Source organism: Peromyscus maniculatus, chromosome 14 (genome assembly GCF_049852395.1).
Source record: "Peromyscus maniculatus bairdii isolate BWxNUB_F1_BW_parent chromosome 14, HU_Pman_BW_mat_3.1, whole genome shotgun sequence".
Classification (NCBI taxonomy): domain Eukaryota; kingdom Metazoa; phylum Chordata; class Mammalia; order Rodentia; family Cricetidae; genus Peromyscus; species Peromyscus maniculatus.
In genome coordinates, this window is record NC_134865.1 from 16,388,064 (window position 1) to 16,409,655 (window position 21,592).

The window sequence follows — 21,592 nt, forward strand, 5'->3', positions numbered from 1 at the left end:
AACTGGAGTTACAGATGGTTGTGAGTCACCATGTCAGTCCTGGGAACAGAATCTTGGTCCTCTGGAAGAGAAGCAATTATTCTGAACCGCTGATCCATCTCTCTAGTCCCTCGGTGATGAATCACATAGGCAGGTTGGCCTGTGAGGAGTCTGTGGGGGGGGGTATTATATTGATTAAATTAACTGAGTGGAAAAGACCTGCCCACTCTGGGTGGCATCATTCCCTGTGCGGGGGGGGGGGGGGGGGGGGGGGGATCCTGCATGTGAAAGCGCGGAGATGGCGAAGCACACGTGTATTTACTCATGGCTACATCTACCTGTGGATGTAACGTGACCTGCTTGCTGCTTTACATCCCCGCCCCCTCGACTCCCCTGCAATGATGGACTGTGACTTCTGAGCTAAAACAAGTCCTTCCTCCTCTGTGTTGATTTTTGTCAGGGAAATTTATCACAACAGAATAAAAAAAAAAAAAAAAGAAAGTTGGTTTTATGTTTTTTGAAAAGTTGTTTCAATGCTTGCTGTGGTTTGGCTCTGAAATGTCTGTTGTAAGCTCGTATGTTAGGATTTGATTGGCAGCCCACAGCGCCACTGGGAAACAGTAGAGCCTCGAGGAGAGTGGTCTGGAAGAAAGAAGTGAGGTGACTGAGGGTGCGTCCTGTGTCCTATCCCGGAAACCTGGCCTCCGTCGCTCGTCCTGGCTCTCCCTGACACGATAGGCCCCCACAGTCCCTAGAGACTGGAGGGTGACACCTCAAAAACCCTGAACCCCAACACACCTTTGTTCCTTTTAAATGATTGCTTCAGGTGCTTTGTCCTAGCTATGGAAAGCTGAGTAACATAACAATGGTTTTTTAAAACGATACGAGTTAACGGACAAATGTCTGAAGGAAATGTACTTAAAAGGTAACTTGGGTTTTGCCTGACTGAGATTCAGCCTCAGAGTTTGTTTGGCTCCTGCGTCTCTGTGCCCTCTACGTAATCACGAACTTTGATTTCTACCAGCTACGGTATCTCAGACTCCCTTCCTATGCTCAGACTCCCTTCCTATGCTCGGGGCTGGCAGCCCTGAGTTGATTGGCCCGCCTGCGGTTGGTTAGTAAACGCCCTTGTTGAGCCGGGATGGTGCTCCAGGGCTGACTCCCTTCTTTAACAGCCCACGTTTGGGAACCAAAGTAATCTAGAACAGCTTCAGGCTTGAACCTGCCTGAGTTATTGTTCTAGTTGTGACTACACTAGAAACCACTGTGCTATGAAAGTATGGAGATATTATTTGAATACTAAGTTAAATGACTTAGCCCTGGGATTTAAAGTTACAGGCAAACAAGGTCACCCCAGGATGTGGATGTATAATTTTCTGTGTCTTATTAACCAACCCCTCCACAAGGACTGTAGGTTTTCAGGCCTTTGAAAATCCCCTTCTATCAGCCCCAGGCATATGGGTGCTGTGGGACAATCCTTTTGGACACTGGGAAGATGTGTTGTTCTCGTTGTTCATAAAGAGTTGACTGGTCAGTCTAGGCAGGAGAGCCAAACCGAGAGAATGCTGGGAAGAAGGAGGGCAAAGTCGCCAGCAAAGCGTAGAGGAAGCAGGAGATGAACATGTCATGCTGGAAAAAGGTGCTGCCACATGGTAGAGTGTAGATAAAAAAAAATATAGGTTAATTTAAGTTGTAAGAGTTAGTTAGTAATAAGGCTAAGCTATTGGCTGAGCATTTCTAATTAATAAAAAATTTTCCATGTCAGTTATTGGGGAGATGGCGGACCTGAGAAAAAGTCTGCCTACATATGGGTTGGAGCTAAAAGGAACCACAGGCTAGAAGGATTTTGGCCAGCTTCCAAGAGCTGTCTGTTACTCTGACGCTTCTTCAATGCTATCTACTCTGGGGTCTACTTCCAGCTCCAAGCTGCAAAAGCCCCAAGGCACTCCCTGCCCCACCTGGCTACCCCAGGGTGTCCCTGCAGAAGAGCATAAAAGGGCCCAGAGTGGCTCACAGAGATGGGGGTTCAGACAAGAGAGGGGATATGTCCCTACCTCTTCTTTGGAATTCATTTCCATCCTGCTCCCAATGGAGATAAGTAACCCTTCGGCCTTTGCTTTATTTGCTACTACTTGGGACCGGACAGGGCCAGCTGGTGAGACAAATGTCCTGCAGAAGTTCTCACTGTCCCCCTCCAGTGGCCGCTGAGGTCTGGTTCCTCATACTCTGTCCCAGTGAATGCCCTGAGAGGCTCCCCAGTTCCTCTTGCAAAAGGACCTCTCCTCCTGGCTTCCTGTTTCAAACCCCAAGTGGAGGTTGCAGGGCCCAGGTTCAGGGTCTCAAGAAACTATTTTCCAACTGTCTATCAGGTGTCGGCAACATCGTTCCAAGGACAGGGGCCCCTATCGCCCTAGGGCTGCTGTGGCCTTTCTGTCGACAACTTCTTGAGCTCAGGGCAATTTGAACCTTCTCCCTAAGGATGGACACCTGCTCCCGGGCAGACATATCCAAGAGGCCAACGGAGCTCTGACAGGGCCCCTGTTCCCCACGGAGCGAGCTAGAGCTAGCTTTCATCAAAGCTGCCCGGCCCCTCCACCGTGGACTGCCGCTCCCCGGGGGCTGCTTGCCCTCACCTGCCTCAGGCTTCGTCCCTCCTGTGAGCACCCTTTCTTCTTCTGCTTCTCTTTCTTGGCATGAACTGCGTGGACCCCACTTCTCTCCTGGGAAGAAGAGAGGAGAGGGGTGATTGGGAAGAGGAAAAAAAAAAAAAGCGAAAAGGCTGTAGAGACTTTATGTCCAAAATAAACGATGCCCAAAAGACGGGTGCAGTTTCTCATTCAATTTAAATGAAAATCCAAATGTACAAAGATGTGAAAATGGAAATGGCTATGGAAATGGCTTTGCATGCCGACTTCATTCCCTCCCTCCTTCCCACCTCGCTGGCTCCCTCCCTTCCTCCTGATCCCTAGTATTTGGAAGGAAAGGACGTCAGATATCTACAGCCACCGGCTTATTGGTAGATAAAGTCGTTTAGGTAGGGTCTTGCACTCCCTTGGTAGTCTAGTTAGTTTTGGCAAAAGTCAGAGAGACCTAGAACACAGTGTTTCTTTTGGGGAGCATGTAAGTGATTTGAGGTGGACTTTCAGAGCCTTTTAGTAAGGAGCTTGAGTTGTAAGTGGGGCATGAACATCTCCTGCAGGGCAAAATGCAAGAATTTGCAGGGTTTGGCAACGCCCCTCCCTTCCCGTAATGCCTCTCCCCTCCCCTCAGCCATGTACACCAGCCTAGCCCGGGGGGGGCGGGGGGGGCGGGACACAGAGGGAGTCAAGGGGAACATTTGTTAATGTATCAGTTTCAGTTAAAACTGGATTCATCTCACTCTCTGAGGGGTGGGAACTGCCCGACCCGAGTCAAACCGAAGAGGAACGGGGAGGACGGGAAGTCACCAGGTAAAGCTAGCTAGCGCGAGGCCAACGATTAAGAAATATATAGTCACCAGAGAGGTGCCTCTCCCAGAAAAGTGGCTGTAAACTACGCGGCTAAGTTCGTGTATATCTCAGATGTGGGATCCAGGTTTTCAAGTTTGTTAGGGGATTTTATGCAAAACAATATGCAAATCGAGAGCCTTAAAAAAAAAAAAATCCAGCCCTGGTCTTGGGTCACGCACAGGTTAGCATAAAGCTCGCCCGGATGCTCCGCAGCACCAGTCCAGGAGGAAGGGCCCGGAGGAGGGCTGTGCCGGGGGCGGGACCATGACGTTGAGGTCAAGGCGGGGCCTCCTCCCGTTCCTCCCCCGGCTGCGGCCGCCGCGGCGGTGGCTTTGCATCTCCAAAAGGGGCCCTCTGACTTCTCACTGGGCCAGTCCGGCGCTGGGTGGCGGAGTCCCACACTGCTCCCGCCGGTCTTAGAGAGCGGGACTCCCTTCTCCCCAGAGTTGCGAGCAACTTTCCCCGCCCCTGGCGCTAAAGTGGCTCGGGGACCGTGGCCGCCGCCGCAGGTGGGTGAGCCCCGGGCCCGGCTCTCCGCATCTCGGCTGTGCCCTCGGCGCGTGCACCGTGGGGGTCCCCGGCGTCGGCTCTGCAGGCGAGATGCCTCTGGGACACATCATGAGGCTGGATCTGGAGAAGATCGCCTTGGAGTACATCGTGCCCTGTCTGCACGAGGTCGGCTTCTGTTACCTGGACAACTTCCTAGGCGAGGTGGTGGGCGACTGCGTGCTGGAGCGGGTCAAGCAGCTGCACTACAACGGGGCCCTACGTGACGGCCAGCTGGCGGGGCCGCGCGCCGGCGTCTCCAAGCGGCACCTGCGGGGCGACCAGATCACGTGGATCGGGGGCAATGAGGAGGGCTGCGAGGCCATCAACTTCCTCCTGTCCCTCATCGACAGGCTGGTCCTGTACTGCGGGAGCCGGCTGGGCAAATACTATGTCAAGGAGAGGTCCAAGGTAGGATGCGTGCGGGCGCCCAGCCTCAGCTACCGCTGCCGGGGACGGGAAACCTTCACCCGGAGTGTTGTGCCTCCTTCGCTGGACTGCAGCGAACTTTGGTTTTTTTAACCGAGAAGTCAGCTTGCCTTATCTGCTCTCTGGCGTCCCCTCCACCTCCCGGCCCACCTCCTTAGGCAAAAGTCCACGTTAAGGGGCTCAGGTGTGGCATGATGATGAGCTTCTGCTGACTCGGAGAGAAATGCCCTGGTTTTGGTGATGAATGCAGGACAACTGGGTTGTGGAGGGAAAAGACATTCCCAACACTGCGACCCACATGTCCATGATCCGAAGCGCCCGTGTTAAAGCCACACAGTACTGACCTTCACTGTAGCGAAGGTCTAACCCTACTAGAGGCAAGTGTAATTTTTGTCTTGTGTTAGTTGGCTTGCAGAGTCCGGTAGGGAGGGAAGGAAGAGTATGATATGTGAAAAGGTAAGACTCCACTTCTGCGTGCAGCCTTTGACCCCCGGCGTCCAGGATTCTCTTAGACCCATCAACCCAACTGAAAATTCTCACCTGGTGCCGAGCCCTACGTCGGTTGCGTTTCTTTTCCTATACACTCATGGCAAAGTCCACTCAACCTACCTGATAAGGTCCGTGGAGAGAGTTGGTGAAGTACCTCTAGGTAGAAACCTCGTTTCTGTTCACAGAGCCGGAAATGGTGCAGTGGGTGGTGGTGATTTATCTTGGAAACGTTTCCAGGTATAGATTGGCAGGCCGGGCAGTGGGAGGTGGAGAAGCTGAGACTGTGCATATATATACATTGCTTTGGATTAGTCTTGGCTGACTTGGCCTCTTCTTGCTTTAACGATAGTCAAATCCTCTTCCAGGAGCGATTCAGAGTGATTTGCCCTTATGTTGCTGCTGTCTGGTCAAGGGACTCAGAATCATTAAAACTTCTTAAGTGCAGCGAGACAAGAGCCTACCAACAGCTGAGGGACCACGAGCATTCACGAATGTGCCACTCTTTGATAATAAATGTACGGTTTCTCAGTGTAGGCTTGGTCTGGGGATAAACTCAACTAGAAATGTCTGGAAGTGAGGGGTTGAGATGGATGAGTAGCGTGGGGAGCTATCAAGTCAGGAGGATGTCCGCCGACTGCCTGACAAGTGTCCTCACGGACACTTGGACCCAAAGTGAAGCTTAGAAGAAAGTGCCGGATTCTACATTTTCATTTGATTTGGGAATAGTTCAGTTAGCTGCACTCTGCTGGAGCATGATGGTAGAGTTTGTTTGTTTTTTTTCTTCCATCAGTTCAGTGGTAGACTTGAAGGTCATCTGTGTTTTGATCAGAGTTCTTTCTGCATTAAATAACCTTTCGGATAGCCCCGGGGTTAGCCTCAGTATTGGGAGGTACCTGTAGCTTCAGCCTGAAAGGGCAAGTGGTTCCTTATCAGTTCTGTAAAGTTTCTGACAAGCTTGGCTGTTAAAGAATTTTTCCCTCAGTGGTTTAGGGATAAGTTCCCCCCTCTGAGGGAGACTGAAATTAATTGATAAGTCATGTCACTAGCAGAGTTTTAAAATTTATATTCTGATTTAGCTTTGACTTAATGGATGACAGGGGAATCCCAAGCTAGAGTTTAATTCAAAGGGAATGAGAAAAACACCTAGTCACCCAGGGTGAGGAAGCAAGCTTTGTAGAGTTTTCAATCCTAGGTTCTCTTCTGGGCGGACTAAATAACTTTCCAGTTAACTGCGTCACAAGGTGCCTATGCATTGAGAAGAGAAATCTGCCTTACCCACTGAAGAGGCATCTGTCCTTATCCAGATTACGGCTCACTCCGCTCTTCCTGGCACAAAGCTCTCATTCGTACTCTTTAGAGAGTCCACCTCTAGATTGGACTATCCCCTTGCTAATTAGAACACACATAGACACAAAACAAAACCAAAAACCAGAGAAACCCCAAAACACAGAAAAACACCAAACAAACAAACAGCAAGCTTCAACAAACAAACAGTGTAGGTTTTATTTTAAACTGTGACGCTCTGGTTGACTTCTGTAAAGACGGCAGTCCTCCGGCCCTTACTCCGAGTTGGCTAGTGCTGCATTGTCAGACACATCCTGTCTATAGGGGCTCCCTCCGCACGCACGTTTCCTTTCACTTGGCCTATTTTCTTCCTTACGTGACTTTCCTCCCTGGGTGTCCTCATTTTGTGCTGCTTCCCACAGTACTGATATAGATAGACCTAGTTTCCTGCTTAGACTTGCAGGGGAATTTTTTTTTATTTTCATAAGAGAGAATTGGTACAGATTTTAAACTTATTTATAACTTTTGATCGAGGGAATTTCAAACATATACAAATGTAGATAGGCTAATATGAACTCCCACCAGGCGGTTTTAGCAACTGCCAGTTTGTACATTTAGTTTACACTGTTTTTTTTTTTTAAATACACTTTAAATTTCTATGCATTGTGCTTCTGAATGCATACATCCTCGTTACCTTTTTTTTAAAAACTGGATTTGTAAAGGTCATTGAATAATGTGAGTGGAATTGCAAAGATATTGGGAATAAATAAGAGTATTTACTGGCCCTAAAATTGAAACCGTGGTAGAACTGTTACATGGTACCTTTCCCTGACCCCCGCTCCCCCCAAAGTTGTTATTGGTTAGAATTTGTCTGCTTCTCTTTTGTTGTAGCCAAATGGGGTTTGGGGTCCCCCTGGGGAAAGCGGTCCCCGTTGTGCCGATGAGTGTGGCATGGCGCCCCCTAGCCTCAAGTGTGGTCATTGCTTTCCAGCTAGTGTGGGTTATCGGTTACTCTCTTCTGGAGATCTAGACCGCATCCAAAATAAATACTGCTTATAATTTGCTCCTTTTTCTTTGGCCGCCTAGAGCTTGCAAATGGCTCTTTTCCAGAGAACGTGTAATTTTATAGAACCGAATGTCCCTTTGCCTGAAGCATTCACTGAAGACGCAAGAGTTGGGAACCCTAGCAATAATAAATACCTTTTAGTGAGCTGTTTGCGCTGCCCGGCCCTCAGCTCAGCCTGTGCTAACGTGCCGATTTTACTCACTCTTCTGAGCCTCAATCCTAAAGGAACGGAGCCCCTAAATAATAGACCGGGAGTCTCTCACAGTCAGGGGCAGAGTGAGGATTGGCATTACTAAGCCTGTGGCCTTTGAGAAGTCACTTAGGTCTTATCCAGTGTAAAATAATAATAATAATACAAAGGCTGTGGGAGACAGTCTCTGTCCTTGTTTAAAGGCTCTGAGTGAAGTTTAAGACTTTGTTCCAGATTTGTCAGACTCAGTCTGTGTTCTTAACCATTAGGCTTTCCAGTTTGATGCCCCAAATATGCATGTGTGTCTGTGGGTTTCTGCAGGACTCCTGTGAGCCAGCTTACACTCACAAATACAGGTGAATTGTAGGAGAGTCTAATTTATAGTTAGCTATGTCTCAAGCTATAAAACACACACACACACACACACGCACGCACGCACGCACGCACGCACGCACGCACGCACGCACACGCACACGCACACACACTATTGAAGAGGGTCAGTCGAGTGCGTTTGAAGGAATGAAGTGCTGCGTTAGTTTTTCCAGTATTGCTTTTAGGAAAGCATTGCTAGGCCGGTTATTAGGACCCGGACCAGGGCATCTGTGGACAGTGGGGTGACAGGGTTGTATTGTGCGCAGACAGGTCAGTCCTTCCCGGACAACACAGAGGACTGACGCAACAGCCGGAAGCTGATGAACAAGAGAGAGTGTGGGCGCAGTGGTGGGCTTGCTCCCCGTTGTGGAGCAGCTGCTGGGCCCAGCCTTCTGGTGGTGTCCAGAATGCCTGTTACTTAATAGATTTATCCTGGTTGGAAGTGACTCGAAGCAAAAATGGAGTGAGGTGCTGTGCCGATCAGATATCTCTCAGGCCACAAGCGCAGGAAATGCAATCAGGAGTCTCAGAGGACCGGGGCTGAGAACATGGAGCCTTCATATCCAGCGGGTGCTAGCTCTCTGAGTTCTAGGGCCTTTCTCTCTGCCCCTTTGCTTTGTGTTCTCTATTTCTTCCTCTCTCCTTCTAGTCCAGCGTTTGCTGCTGTTCCACACACACGGCGCAAGATGAATCCTTCCAGCGGCTGCTTCAGGCTTTAGGTCACGATGGATGGCAGCTTGAACACCAGCCTAGAATCCGAGTTTCCATTGCCCTAGATAAAGCCGGGTTGACTTCACCTTAGCTAGCTTTGGGGCCCTGTGAGCCCTGGTTTGGGGTGCTGGAAGCATTTCGAATCATATGTCACAAATATGGTTGCCAGGGCCCATGACAGGTGTGGTCCTTCGGGAGCAGGGGTTTGTCCGTAGTGTCCCTGCAGTTCAAGTCTTCAACTGCTGGAGGAAATCATTTCTAGAACGCAGCCTGAGTGTGAGGGAAGCCTGACTTCGGTGAGGGAGAGTTCATGGTCTATGAAGAAACACACTGTATAGCTATTCAGGAGTCTTCCCTGCTCATGGTGAAGCTAGAAATCAGTGGGCATTAGGTTAGTTTCTCCTTCAGAGGGTAGCTGGTGTCTGGTTGCTCTGTGGCAGACCTTATTATGGACGGGTAGAGGAAGGAAGAGTGGCATGTTCATAAGGCCCAAGGAGTGAGGTGAGCGTGGATGGGGTAGCCAGGACCAGAATGGTTGATGTCTCCCCTGACCCCCTTTAGTTTGTTTTTTTCTGGTTGAAAAGCCTTCCCTGGCATTCTTCAGTCATTGTTTTCTTTGGGTTGTTCTCCTAGCACTCAGGAGGCAGAGGCAGGTGGATCTCGGTGAATTTAAGGCCAGCCTGGGCTGCACAGTGAGTTCCAGAATAGCCAGGGCTGCCCAGTGAAATGTCTCAAAAATATTTTTCATTATGTGTATGTGTGTGTCACGGTGTGGGTGTGTGCAGGCGCCTGTCGTGATCTCCTGGAGCTGGAGTTACAGGCAGTTGTAAGATGCCGTATGTGGCTGATGGAAACTGATCTTGAGTCCTCTGCAAGAGCAGTGTATGTTCATAACAGCTGTGCTATCTCTGTAGCTCGTGTGTGTGTGTGTGTGTGTGTGTGTGTGTGTGTGTGTGTGTGTGTGTGTGTGCAAGAAAGGTTTCTTCTAGGAGAGGACACCTTGAGCATCTCCTTGGCAAGGGGTTTGGGGGAACACAAGGTGCCTCACAGAGGGGCCTTGGCTGGCCCGGGCTGGGTCATGTGGCCCAGGGTGAGCTGGTGAATTCTGCCTCGTGAATTCAGTATTTTATGTGAGATTTTTCAGTACAGTTCAGACTGAAAACGAGAAGCCCCCGGAAGGTGGAATTATGTGGCTTATCTCTGTGACTGGCTTTTGGATGTCAGGAGCAGTTTCTCTTTCTGACAACTTAAGCGAAGTTGGTAAATTCTCTTCCGATTCCTGACTGTGGTTAGGAAAACTAGTTTTTTTTTTTTTTTTTTTTTTTCAGAATAACAAAGAGAGTTTTGCCTCCTAGAATGGTATCCCGTGAGCACACCGTATATGGGAGACACTGCCGTGAGGTTTGGAGACTTGCCCTGAGCAGAGCTGTCTGGTGAGCGTTTTGATGCCCCTCAGGAGAAGCCTGCTCACCTGGGCTTCGCTTGCTCAGCTCGGCAGCTCTGCTTTCGGCTGAACTCTCTAGTGCTGGGTAAACAAATGATATTTGACTTGTGCCCCTTGAAGACCGAAGCGTCGTGAACGGGGTTAGTGCTGTGGGCAAGGCTATTCGTGTTTTTAACATTATCTGAGCCACAGACGTGATGGTCCCCTTGTAGCGGTACTTGGTGGCTGTTAACTAATGCTGCTCTGCGAGATCCCGTGTCTCCTCAGTCTGGTGTTTGCCAAATGCACATGTTCTGACAGTAGTGATCGTGCTGATGTCTTCTGCTGGGTATCTGCCAGGGGTGCCCAGTGGGTGGCTGCATCCAGAAGCACTGGAATTGTAAATACAACAGACAGATCATTTGATGATGCCAGACTAAAGAATTCAGCGCTGGCAGATGGCCAGGAGCCATTGATTTGGGCTTGGATTCGCAGGCTCTGTGGGTGTTTGCCAAGTAAGATTAGTGAGCTCCGTTAATTATACATAGGATTTGTACCCCCTTTCTCTCAGTTATTTCTGTCTTAAGCTGGGATAGCACTTTCTTGAGTTTGCCTCCTCTTGTGATACTGGTGTGCGGATGAGTTCCTGCCTGCGCGCACGGTTTTGGTGAACGGGGGAGGTCACTTCTGTGCGTCTTTTTTTACCCCCGCCCACCTCAGCCTTACAGACTGACCCACCATGCTACACTGTAAAATGTAGCCGCTCGGGTTTGGAACTGGGATTTATTTGGCACCTTGCCTCATGTTCCCTACGTTCAGAACAGTGTTGATACATCCTTGTTAAGTCAAGCCAAGGTTTGATTCTTTGGAAGGCACATTGGTAACGTTTGGAATAAACGTGTGGTGTGGCTTTGCGAACTGGGGGCCCCCTCCGTGGGTGCGGCTGTTTGAGCACTCGGTCCTGAGTTGACACTGTTTTGTAAAAAAGAACCTTTAGGAAGGGGAGCCCTGCTGGAGGGAGGGGGTCACTGGAGGAGGGTCTTGGGAGTTGGTAGCGCAGCCTCATGGCCTATGTGCTCCCAGCTTCCTGGCTGCGGGCGAAGGAGCAGCAGCCTCACGCGCATGCCATCCCTGGCCAGGCTGGAGCAAACCCCCTCAAATTTTAATCCAAAAGAAACACTTCCTGCCTTAAGTTGCTTCCCGTCAGGTACTGGGTCACATCAACAAGAAAAATAACTTAAGTCAGTGCATCTTTCTCATGAAATGTTTTTGCCTTTCAAAACAAAAATAATCCCCAAATATGTATAACTGAAGGATGGGATCGTTGTCTTGATTACTTGCCAGTTGGAAGACAAAATGGAAAACTCAGTTCTGAGTGTCACTACAATCCGGTTTTGATTTTCATGGGCGAACTTGAGGGTTTTCGGGAGGCTGCTTGGAAGTGTAGTTTGCATGTGATCCCTAAGCTTGCCTCTGCTATTCACTAGGGAACAAAAAATAAAGATCTTAGCACCCCTGTTCATCTTCCCCTGCCATACACATCCTCCAAAGCTCAGGGACTGTGTGCAAAACCAACCACTCCCCTTGACAATCTGATGGCTTTTTAAAAAACACACAGACCAACGCCCCCCGCCCCAAACTTCCATATTCTTGTTGTTTTCTGGGATAATTTGAGTGATTTGAATGGACCATCACCCTCCTTTTTAACCACGTAGGCAGGGGCACACAAGATCATTGATCAAAACTGGGCCCGTTGCGCCTGGTTTATTTCTCAGCTTCATGGCGGAACCTCAAGTTCTGTGATTTCCTTTCCAACTAGAATTCTCTTTCTTCACTAGACATCTTTAAGAAAGAAAATCAGGCTGCCTTGGGGTCTCACCTTCTCTGTAAACCCTCTTCCTCGTTTTTGCTAGAAGCTGGTGGTGCGGCCCCCCACTAATCATGTCCTCTCCATTCTTAGAAGCGTGGTAGTAACCAGCTCTGTTCCCCTCCCCTCCCCCGGCCACTGTAATAACCCTTTGAACCTCTTGCTGAGACACATGGGCTGTTTCTGTCTGACCTCATCTGACCTTTTCACACTTAATCTCCCGGCTGCCTTCATTCCTGCACCCTGACAAAGGGATTTGCCGGGCACAGCCGGCTAGCCTCTGCATTGTCTTACACTCCTTACCGCCCTCCCATGTCCGGTAGCGCCTGTCTTGGGAAGTCAGTTCTCTGTCCCCTGGAATTCAATGGGTGGCACAGTCTAGATCGCCCCAGGACGTTTATTTGGTTGCCTCTCTTCCATTTAGAAGTTGCTGAATTCAGAGGCCACTGCACTTTGTATATACAGTTCCTTAAGGTTCTAGGTGGTTGGTTGGCTCATTTCATCTTCGAAAGGAATTTTGTGTTCAATGAACGCCTGAGTGTTTTTTGTTTTGTTTTGTTTTGTTTTTTTAAAGGAGCACATATATTTGCTAGGAGAAGGAGGAGTCTGCATCACGGTCTCTCACTGGATGAGCAGCTATGCAGGGCCATTCCAAAGGAGGACCTTAGCTTTGCGAGTTATTTTCTCTCATTGGGAAATTCTGTGCCACACCTAGATCCTGGCAGCTTCTCCACAGATCTGCCTCAGAGGAGCGAGACACCAAAACCCGACACATAGATTCCTCACGTTCTGGTCCTAGCTCGGCCCCTGGCAAGGCGGTCTCTCAGAACATCTCCCACTCCTTTATGAGGGAGTTAGGTATTTGTACATTTTAAGTTAAATTTGGGTGCTGTCTGTCACTAGGCAACAGAATGGAAAACTTCCCCTTTATTTCATCTCATCGTGCTCTTAGGCAAGCCAATTCTCTGAGCCCATTCTGTACATCCGTAAAATGGGTACAATATTACATCTGCTCCCGAGTATAAGGAGTCAGATGAAAATGTGAGTCCAGATTTCCCACGGAGAAGGAAAATAGTTGATTGCTGAGGCCAGACCATTTGTTCCTAGAGTCAGATCCCAGGCCTGGCCTGACAGTTGTCCTCAGAGGCAGAGCCCAGGCCTGGCCTGACAGTTGTCCTCAGAGGCAGAGCCCAGGCCTGGTCTGACAGTTGTCCTCAGAGGCAGAGCCCAGGCCCGGCCTGACAGTTGTCCTCAGAGGCAGAGCCCAGGCCCAGCCTGACAGTTGTCCTCAGAGGCAGAGCCCAGGCCCGGTCTGACAGTTGTCCTCAGAGGCAGAGCCCAGGCCCGGCCTGACAGTTGTCCTCAGAGGCAGAGCCCAGGCCTGGTCTGACAGTTGTCCTCAGAGGCAGAGCCCGGCACAAGATAGCATGCTGGAGAGAAACAGCTAGGTGTCTCCTGCCTGCTGTAGACTGACAGAGCAGAGCCCGTGCAGAAACACCCTGGGAGTCCTCTCACGTCCTGCTCTCTGCCCCGGCTCCCTAAATTAACTAGTGCACAGCTGACTCCCTTTCACCTTTGAACACTTAGAGTGAGGCTTTACACACTCAAGGTTCTGGCATAGAATAGTTATGGCTCTCAGAGGTTCCGGGCTCTAAGTGCCATTGGCTCTAAGCACACATTCTTGGTTTCTCTAACCCTACTGGATCAGAAATGCCACGCTCTCCGGGTGATTGATGTTTAAGAGCTACCGTGGGAAGTTTATGAGGCATGGTGTTGGGATTTTCCTAGTCCCATTGTTAGCAAGAAAATTAGAGTTCCGCTGATGAAATGCAAGCATATTTGTCTGTTGCTAAAGCTAATAGGGACCAAGCGTTTTTAATTTACCTGTGAGATTTTTGGGGGAACAGCCATGCCTTACACGTCTCTAGCTTGTCTATGACTTGTGCCGATAAACTTCGTTTTCTGGCACTATAGTGGGGGTGAAGCTGGGAGCTGATGGTTTCCTCCTTTTCTAGGGAGTCAAGGGGAACGTGAATCTTCATGACCGCAGGTTAGGAGGACTGAGCAAGGAGAAAGATTCATGGTCACTTGGATGATTGCAAGTCTGAAATAGCGTCTTGTAAAATGTTGAGTTTCCAAAAAATGAGCATCTATATAGTCCAACTTTGAACACCACTTAGGAGCCTGGGATCCCAATAAGTGCCCTCAGTAAGATGCCTAGCTATAGAGGGCAGGAGAAAGCCAAAGTTTGGGACTCTCTGCCCTGAAATCTCTTGACTGGAATCGAAGGTACGATTCAGTAAGAAATTGGGGTGTGGTTGCCATTTTTCTCCTTCCTGCTTAGGTATAGAGGTCCTCCATTTTTCCTTTTGGGGGTTGGAGGCTGTGTTTGGTAATTCTGAAGAACTGGGAATCCTTTTTTTTTTTTTTTTTTTTTTTTTTAAATTGCTGTTTTGTTTGTTTGGGGACCGTCTGGTTGCCTAGGCTGCCTTGAACTCCCTATTAGCTAGGGAGGCTGCCGCTGAATCCCCGATCCTCTCCACTTCCCAAGAGCTAAGATTACAGGCTTTGCCCACCATGCACTGCTTCTTTGGTGCTTGTCTTGGAATGGAAGGAAGGCACCTAGTTCAGATAACACTTTCCTAGTGTTTTGGAAGCAGCGTTGAGTGACGGAGAGACCATGCTTTGGAACACTGGCTCACCTACTAAGCTTTGACATACTCAGTACCACTGGCTCACCTACTAAGCTCCGACACTTTCAGTACCTTCCTGCATTGTCTCTGACTCTCAGTTCTCACATTTGTGTTGGTTTTTGCCGTTTTAAAACAGATCTTGCTATGACGCCCAGGTTGGCCTTGAACTGGTGACCGTGGATCTCAGGTTTCTGCTAAATACCAGGATTACAAGTGTGTGGGGTCATGCCTGGCAGTTCCCCACACTGGTCCCATGGAGCCCAGAGCCGGCTCTGAGGAGCTTCAGGACAATTGAATTAACTGCTTGATGCGGAGCCAGGGACACCTATCTCTAGTTCCCTCACTCAAAATGGTTGAGGCATCTCTCCTCCCCTTCCTACCCCTGCCTGCCACAGATCCTCTGGATGTCCATCTCTCTCCGAAACCCCCGCCGCCGCTGCCGCTGCCCCCTTTCTACCCCAGTTGGACATCTTCTGGATGTCCGCCTTCCTTTAAGCCAGGAGTCTGCAGTGAGTGAATTCTAATTAACGTGACTGTAGACGGTCTGCATCTTGTGAATTCTAATTAACGTACCAGTAGCAGAGTTCAGATGTCTCCCGAACTAGCTTTGTGCCCGAGTAGGGAAAATGGATCTCTTCTCTGGGATTCTTTTACCGGGTGTTTCTCATTTTCTTTCCAGGGGGAAAATGAACTTTTACATTTCCTTAAACATTTTTTTTTCTTTTTTTCTGAATCGGCCACTTGTTATCTGACTTTGAAGCTGGTCTGGGAACCATAGCTTATTCCGACATGACCTGATAAAGGAAGGTGCTAGAAAGAAGGCCCCAGCCTTACAGAACGTGGAAGGAAGGCTAGCTAGCTGGCTGTGGACTGGCCCTGGGCTAAGATGAGTGCCAGGGCATTCCGAGAGGAGGGAGGGCGTGGGGGGGGGGCTGGCATGGAGGAGGCTGAGGGGCAGCAGCGACCGGACGGTGAGGTTGGCTCTGCCGGAAGGGTGACACAAGCCAAGACAGCAGCTTGGCCAGTGTTGCTCTGCCACAGGATTTAGGCAATTCCCTTTGCCTCAGACTCTGTCCTCAGCTTGCAGTTCACAGACAACTTCAAGCATACTCGTTTCTTGGTATCTTCTATAAAATTTTTTTTTATTGTTTGGATGTTGCCTCTTATGACTTTCTATCTCCGTGGAAAGGATAGAATGAGTATAGTCGGCCCCTCGGTATCTTTGGATTGGCAGTATTTGGAAAAGATCGGTTCTGCACTAAGCATGTCTAGCTCTTTCTGTCCTGTCCTACGCCATACTGTCGTCAGCTCTTGGCATAGCATTTACGTTCTACCAGGCGTATGCGAGGGTTTGGGTCGGCCATATGCAAACAGGCCACCACTTTCCACGGAGGACTTCCAGGGTCCTGAGACTCTAAGGGACGCCTGCACTTTATATAGAACCGAAGACTTTGGGGACGGGCTAGTCAGTCTTTTCGCCTTCGAGAGGATTCTCATTCAGCTTTGGATCCCAGCTCCACTTCACAGCCAGACGGACCTGGTTCAAACACAAGTTAACTAAACTCCTGGGTGCCTCCGTTTCTTCTTCTGTGAGGGTGAGTACCCTCCCGGTGGTGGCTTCCCAGGGAGAAGGCAGCCACACTTGGGACACACCCGAGGCTGGCAGGGACCTGGTGAGCACTGTATGAGCGTTTGTGCCGTGACTGAATGTGAGCACTGAGCTTCCATGTGTGCTGTCCTTAACTTAGCAGATGCATTTTCCTAAGCACTGACATGCAAATGGAGGTCTCTCCTGCCTCATAAATGTTGCTTCAAGGCGTTTTCTAATTGGTGGTTGTGCTTTTCTGTGTTAGCTGTTCATAAAGTCTTTTCTAACAGGTTGCATTTAAATCACCGTGAATTCCTTCACATACACTGGGATTAATATAAGACAGAAGCATAAAGAGACCCCCACACAATTTTCTGGGCAGTCGGCTGTCACTGGTCCCCCTAATTTGGGGTCTTGACGTTGGCTTTTTTCTGATAAGTCTGTTTTCTCACGTTAAGGAAGTTGAATGTTGTGAGTTCCACGCCCCACCCCCACCCCCACCCCCACATTGCCTTAAGGATGACTAATGTATTTGTTCTCCAGGGATATGTGGTAACCTCTAGGTCCGTCCGTGCGATAACCAGGGTTAATGACTCCCTCTGAGAACGCGTGGAGCGGCGTGACCGAGACACAGCTTCTGCTCACCTTCCCAGGAACCAGGCAGTGAAACAGGTTCTGTGGACAATGTCACCCGGAAGTGGCAGCTGCTAACATCTGGGCAAAGGCCTTGGGAAGGAGATGGTTAACTGCCCGTCACATTGTCCTCGGAGCCTGCCTGCGAGACTGGCGGGTTTTGTCCTTGCCAGGAGGAGGAAGCCCCTGCTGAAAGCCGGGGCTGGAGCATGCTGGGGGAGGAGCCAGGGCTCCCCAGAGTCTGTTCCCTCCTCTGGCTGCCGGGCGGTGTGCTCTGGGGCGTGGGCTGGCTGCCACCCTCACGGAGTGCACGTAGCCTTGTCACTCAGTCATCTCCCGGCTGGCCTCGCGCCAGGCCTCCACGGGAAGGGCTGCGTTCCCAAACCCAAACAGCCCGCGCTGATAATGTGGATGTTGCCAGGCCTGTTTACCGTGCCTAATTGCAGGACTTAGACGAATCCCCTTCAAGCCAAGGAATTAGCCACAACTGAGAGAGGAATGATAATTGTCTCCTGAAAGTCCTGGTCTTCTGAGAAGTTTCATTGGCTTCTCGGGGAGAGTGACTCCCTCAAAATGTCGTGCATGACTTGGGGACACCCCCCCTCCCCCCCGCCCGGGAATGGAATCTTAGCCAAACACTGTTAGCTTTTACAGTCCTGTGGTCTTCTGTGGTTTTGTGCAAACTTGTGGGCGTATGTGTGTTGTGTGGTGGATGTCTAATGCTCCTGTGAATGGTTCCTCTCAGGGCATGGGATGGGAGTCTCTCTCTTTACCATAAAGATCTCAAAAGACTATGGTCCCTGGTCCTCTATCATCAGTAACTCAGAACAACTAAACAGATGGTCACCCGGTTACTTTCTGCGTAATTGCTGGGGTTTGTTCGTGTGATCTGGAAGCGGGGACCTCGTTCTCTGCGGGGTGAGTGGCTGGGAAGTGAAGATGGTGGATTATCCGCCTTATCCAGAACAGGAAGGGCAGGCAGACCCACTTCGCCAGAGCGACTCCGCCATTTAGAAATCCCATTTGCAGAAGTCCTGAAGCTCCTTCTTGGTTGTGCAATCCGTGTGTCAGGGCACACACACCATCACGCTGCATCGGCAGCGAGATGAAGGTGCAGCACACTGCCCTGGGTGTGGGAAGGCAGGGACGGCGTTGGTTTCCGTGTGAACGTAGGGCCTGTGCGTGAGGAAGGCAGACATGTTTTTTCCCCCCGGTGAAACTAGACCGGTAGGAAACACGAGGGTTTGGAGTGTGTTGAAAGGATGATGAACCTGACGTGCAATGGACTCTGTCATCTTGAAACCCCGGGAGGGAAAGTGGAGACGGGGGAACCATGCTGCTGCCCGCCAAAACCACACTTTTTTTCTCCCCTCGTTCTGGCACGTTGGTCTCTCACCAGAGGCACCTGAAGGGAGGACATTGAAGGGCTTGATCTCAACATCGCTACGGATAACAGGCGAGATGCTGAGGTAACTCAGGACGGTCTGAGCCTTTGCCCGCCTTTGTTCTCTGAGTGCTTGAATCGATCGCCTACAGCACCTTTCTCTACCCGTTAGGTGGTTGGAATAAATGTGTAAAAACCCGGAAGCTGGCCCAGTGAGACGGCCTCACCGGGTAAAGGCGCTTGCTGCCGCCACGCTTGACCTGGGGACCCCCACGGTGGAAGGAGAGAAACAATTGGCACAGGTCGTCCTCTGGCCTGGGTGTGTAGATGCAGGGAATGGCATGTGTCTACACACACACACACACACACACACACACACACACACACACACACGATAATAAATAAGATATTTATAAAACCCATTGGCTGCTCTTTCTTCTTCACACCCAGACCTTGCTTTCCCATTCAGTGTCATGTGCTGGCTCAGCTGGCAGCTAGTGTGGACTTTGTGCTGGTGACATTTTCCTGAACTTGGGACAAGTTTGCGTGACTGTTGACAACTTATGAAGAGACCTTTACATTTCTCCCCTCCCCTCCCCTCCCCTCCCCCTCCCCTCCCCTCCCCCTCCCCTCCCCTCCCCCTCCCCCTCCCCTCCCCTCCCCCTCCCCTCCCCTCCCCCTCCCTTCCCCTCCCCTCCCCTCTCCCCTCTCCTCCTCTCTCCCTCCCCTCCTCTCCCCTCCTCTCCCCTCCCCTCTCCCTCCCTCCCGTTCCCTCCCCCCTCTGGTGTGCTCTGGTGTGCGTGTGGGCACATTCATGCCATGGCGTACATTGTGGAGGTCAGAGGACAACTTCCGAGATTTTTGACCTCTCTGTTCTCCGTGTGAGTCCCAAGGATAGAGAGCTTGGGCAGCCTGGCTTGGTGGCTCCTCTTCCCACCGCCTCCTCTCCTTGCTCCATGGAGCAGTCTTGAGCCATTTATGTTGTGGGAACTTAATCCTGGTGTCCCTGAAGAACACAAACCCTTGATGGAGGAGGAAGGGGACCGGGGGGCTAGAGCTCTGTTCCAGTCAGCTTTGTCATGCCTCTGCATTTAATTTGCGACAGTATTTGGAGTTCTACTCATTGTCAGAGCCAAACAGAGAGCGTAATTTGACATGCTGGCTTCAGTTGTCTTTACCTTAAAGAGATATATTTATGGCTCTCCTGGTTGGTTTTTCTCCCCCTCACTCTGGTCTTTGGGGCGGGATGCTTGCCGAAGGCATTTGGATGGCTAGAGATTTTAGTTTTCCTTTTCTAATGGGAGAGAGTCCAGCCTCGAGCTGTTGCTAGGCCACGTGGGGCTCTGCACAGTCACTCGTCCCCTTTCCCCTGCCTCCGTGTGTCACCTCACGGGCCCTGCCTAAGCCGGGTGCCTTCACCAGCGCGGGACACGAAGTGTTCCGAAGGTGGCTGGCCCTGCTCACTGTCCACATCCGCTGTGGGAGTTAAAATACGTGCTGAACACAAACCCTTCCGAACCGTTCTCCCCAAGTGTTGACTTCCATTCCTCCACCCACAGACCCTGCGAACACTGTCACCTCCTGTCACCTAGGGCCCTGCCGCCTGACTGCCAATGAGAGTGTTTCAAGCCAGGAAACTCAGCTGTGACTTTCTCCCATTGGGGTTTTTTCCCAGGCTCCTGAAGGTGTGTGCTCACCTGTCTTTTCTCCTGACTCTTGATACATCTAATTAATTCTCTGTGTGGCCGCGCCTTAGCATAGAGACGGAAAGAGAGAAGGGGGTCTCTGTCGCCCTCAGTGCAAATGAAAGCAATCCCAGATCTTGCGCTATGAGTTTTACAGGATTTGTTTACTTGGGTCTGCTTAACCATTTTTACAGATGCGACAGCCGAGGTACAAAGAGATGTAAGCACTCCTTCACAAAACCATTAAACAAATCCTCGGGCCGAGAGATGGTGCTCAGGGGCTAAGGGGGTGTGGTCCTCTTGCAGGGGACCTGTATCTGATTGCTAGCACCCAGGTCGAGCTGCTCACAGCAGCCTGTAAGTCCAACTTCAGTGGGATCGGATGCCTCCTGGCCTTCACAAACACTGGTCCCTTCACACCCGTGTATACATAATTAAACAATATCATTAAATCCCCCGGAGAGAAGAATTTAAAAAAAAAATCCTTAAAAAGTTTTCTAATATTTCTGTTTAGCAACTAAGAGGTCTAATTTGCTAACACGCTTCAACCAGCTGTTGTTAAAGTTCTGCTGTCCTGGGCTCGGCCTCTTGTTTTTAAGATCGTATCTCCTTTTGTTGTCCAGGCTAATCTAAAATTAGTGATCATCCTCCTGCTTCAGCCTCCTTAGAAACGAAGTAGCAAGTGTGAGATACCATGTCAGGCTTCTTGACTAATTGAAAACAATATCTGTGCTCTGGTTATAAATTTTATAAATGAAATGATTGATTTTTAAAAATTTGCCTAAGATACCACTTTGCATTTGGTAAAGATCAAGCTATACTAAGGAGTCTGGCTCCAAAGTCCTCAGCAATAAACTACGTTTTCCTAAAATACATGCTATGGCTTCTTTTGTTTTCTTTTTGAGGGGCTGGGCATCAGTCCTAGGCTGTCATGCCTGCTGGGTGTGGCTCTACTGCCTGGCTGCACCCCCCGGTCTGCAGTATGATCTACAGAGGAATGCTAAGTTTTCTGTCTGAAAAATCATCAACAGACAGGCTGTTGATGCTGGTTATAACACAGGCCTGTATCTACAGTCAGGTTGTGGTTCAGGCTTAGAGCATCCAGTTGGGGCCTCGGAATGGAACTCCCAGGCTTGACCTCTAACCTTGGTTTCTTGTTTGTTTTTATAGTCCCCCCCAACTACCCCTCCTCCCACCCCACAGCCCCGAACACCAGCACGGTTTTCTTTTCTGCTAGTGGCATTTATAAAGTAGATTTCATACTTGGACTCTGCTATAGTTTTTCTCTGGTTGTTCGCTTCTTCTTGCTTGAACGTGACCACGGAGGGGTCTGAAGCACATATCTCTGGTGCAGAGCCAGCTCGGGAACACCTGGGTCGTTCCTCTCATTTCCTGTTGCTACAGAGCTCTGGAGAGGCCTCTGGGGATGGGGGTTTGTGCAGGGGGCCAGAGCAGGGAACCGTGATACATCAGAGAATGTGCGGAATCAGGGTGTGCTGAGTCATCCTCGAAGGCTCATAGGCCACAGTGACTGTGCCACCGAAGGGACACGGCTGTGCTGTGAAACTGCTGTAGATTTCAAGGATTGGTCGAGTCAGGAAGTTTTTTTTGCCAATAAAAAGCCTATAATAAGTGAGATACCTTCCTGGTGAATGTCAGTGTTGATCATCATTAAAATGCTCCAGCTCTGTTCCCATAAAACAATCAAGTGGTGCAGTGTTTCCCTCCTCTCTGGGCTCTGGGGCCTTCTCCAGACTTGATGAGG

At 50.1% G+C, this 21,592-nt stretch overlaps 1 protein-coding gene across 1 annotated transcript in view; it reads left to right on the forward strand.

Moving 5' to 3' along the window:
* The first annotated feature begins 3,705 nt into the window (after nucleotides 1-3,705).
* Nucleotides 3,706-21,592, forward strand: part of Egln3 (egl-9 family hypoxia inducible factor 3) — a 28,272-nt gene continuing 10,385 nt past the window's right edge. The window contains 3 exon segments of the mRNA XM_006975276.3: nucleotides 3,706-3,884; nucleotides 3,887-4,017; nucleotides 4,019-4,424. Coding sequence (XP_006975338.1) covers nucleotides 3,732-3,884; nucleotides 3,887-4,017; nucleotides 4,019-4,424 — 690 coding nt within the window. The 5' untranslated portion in view covers nucleotides 3,706-3,731.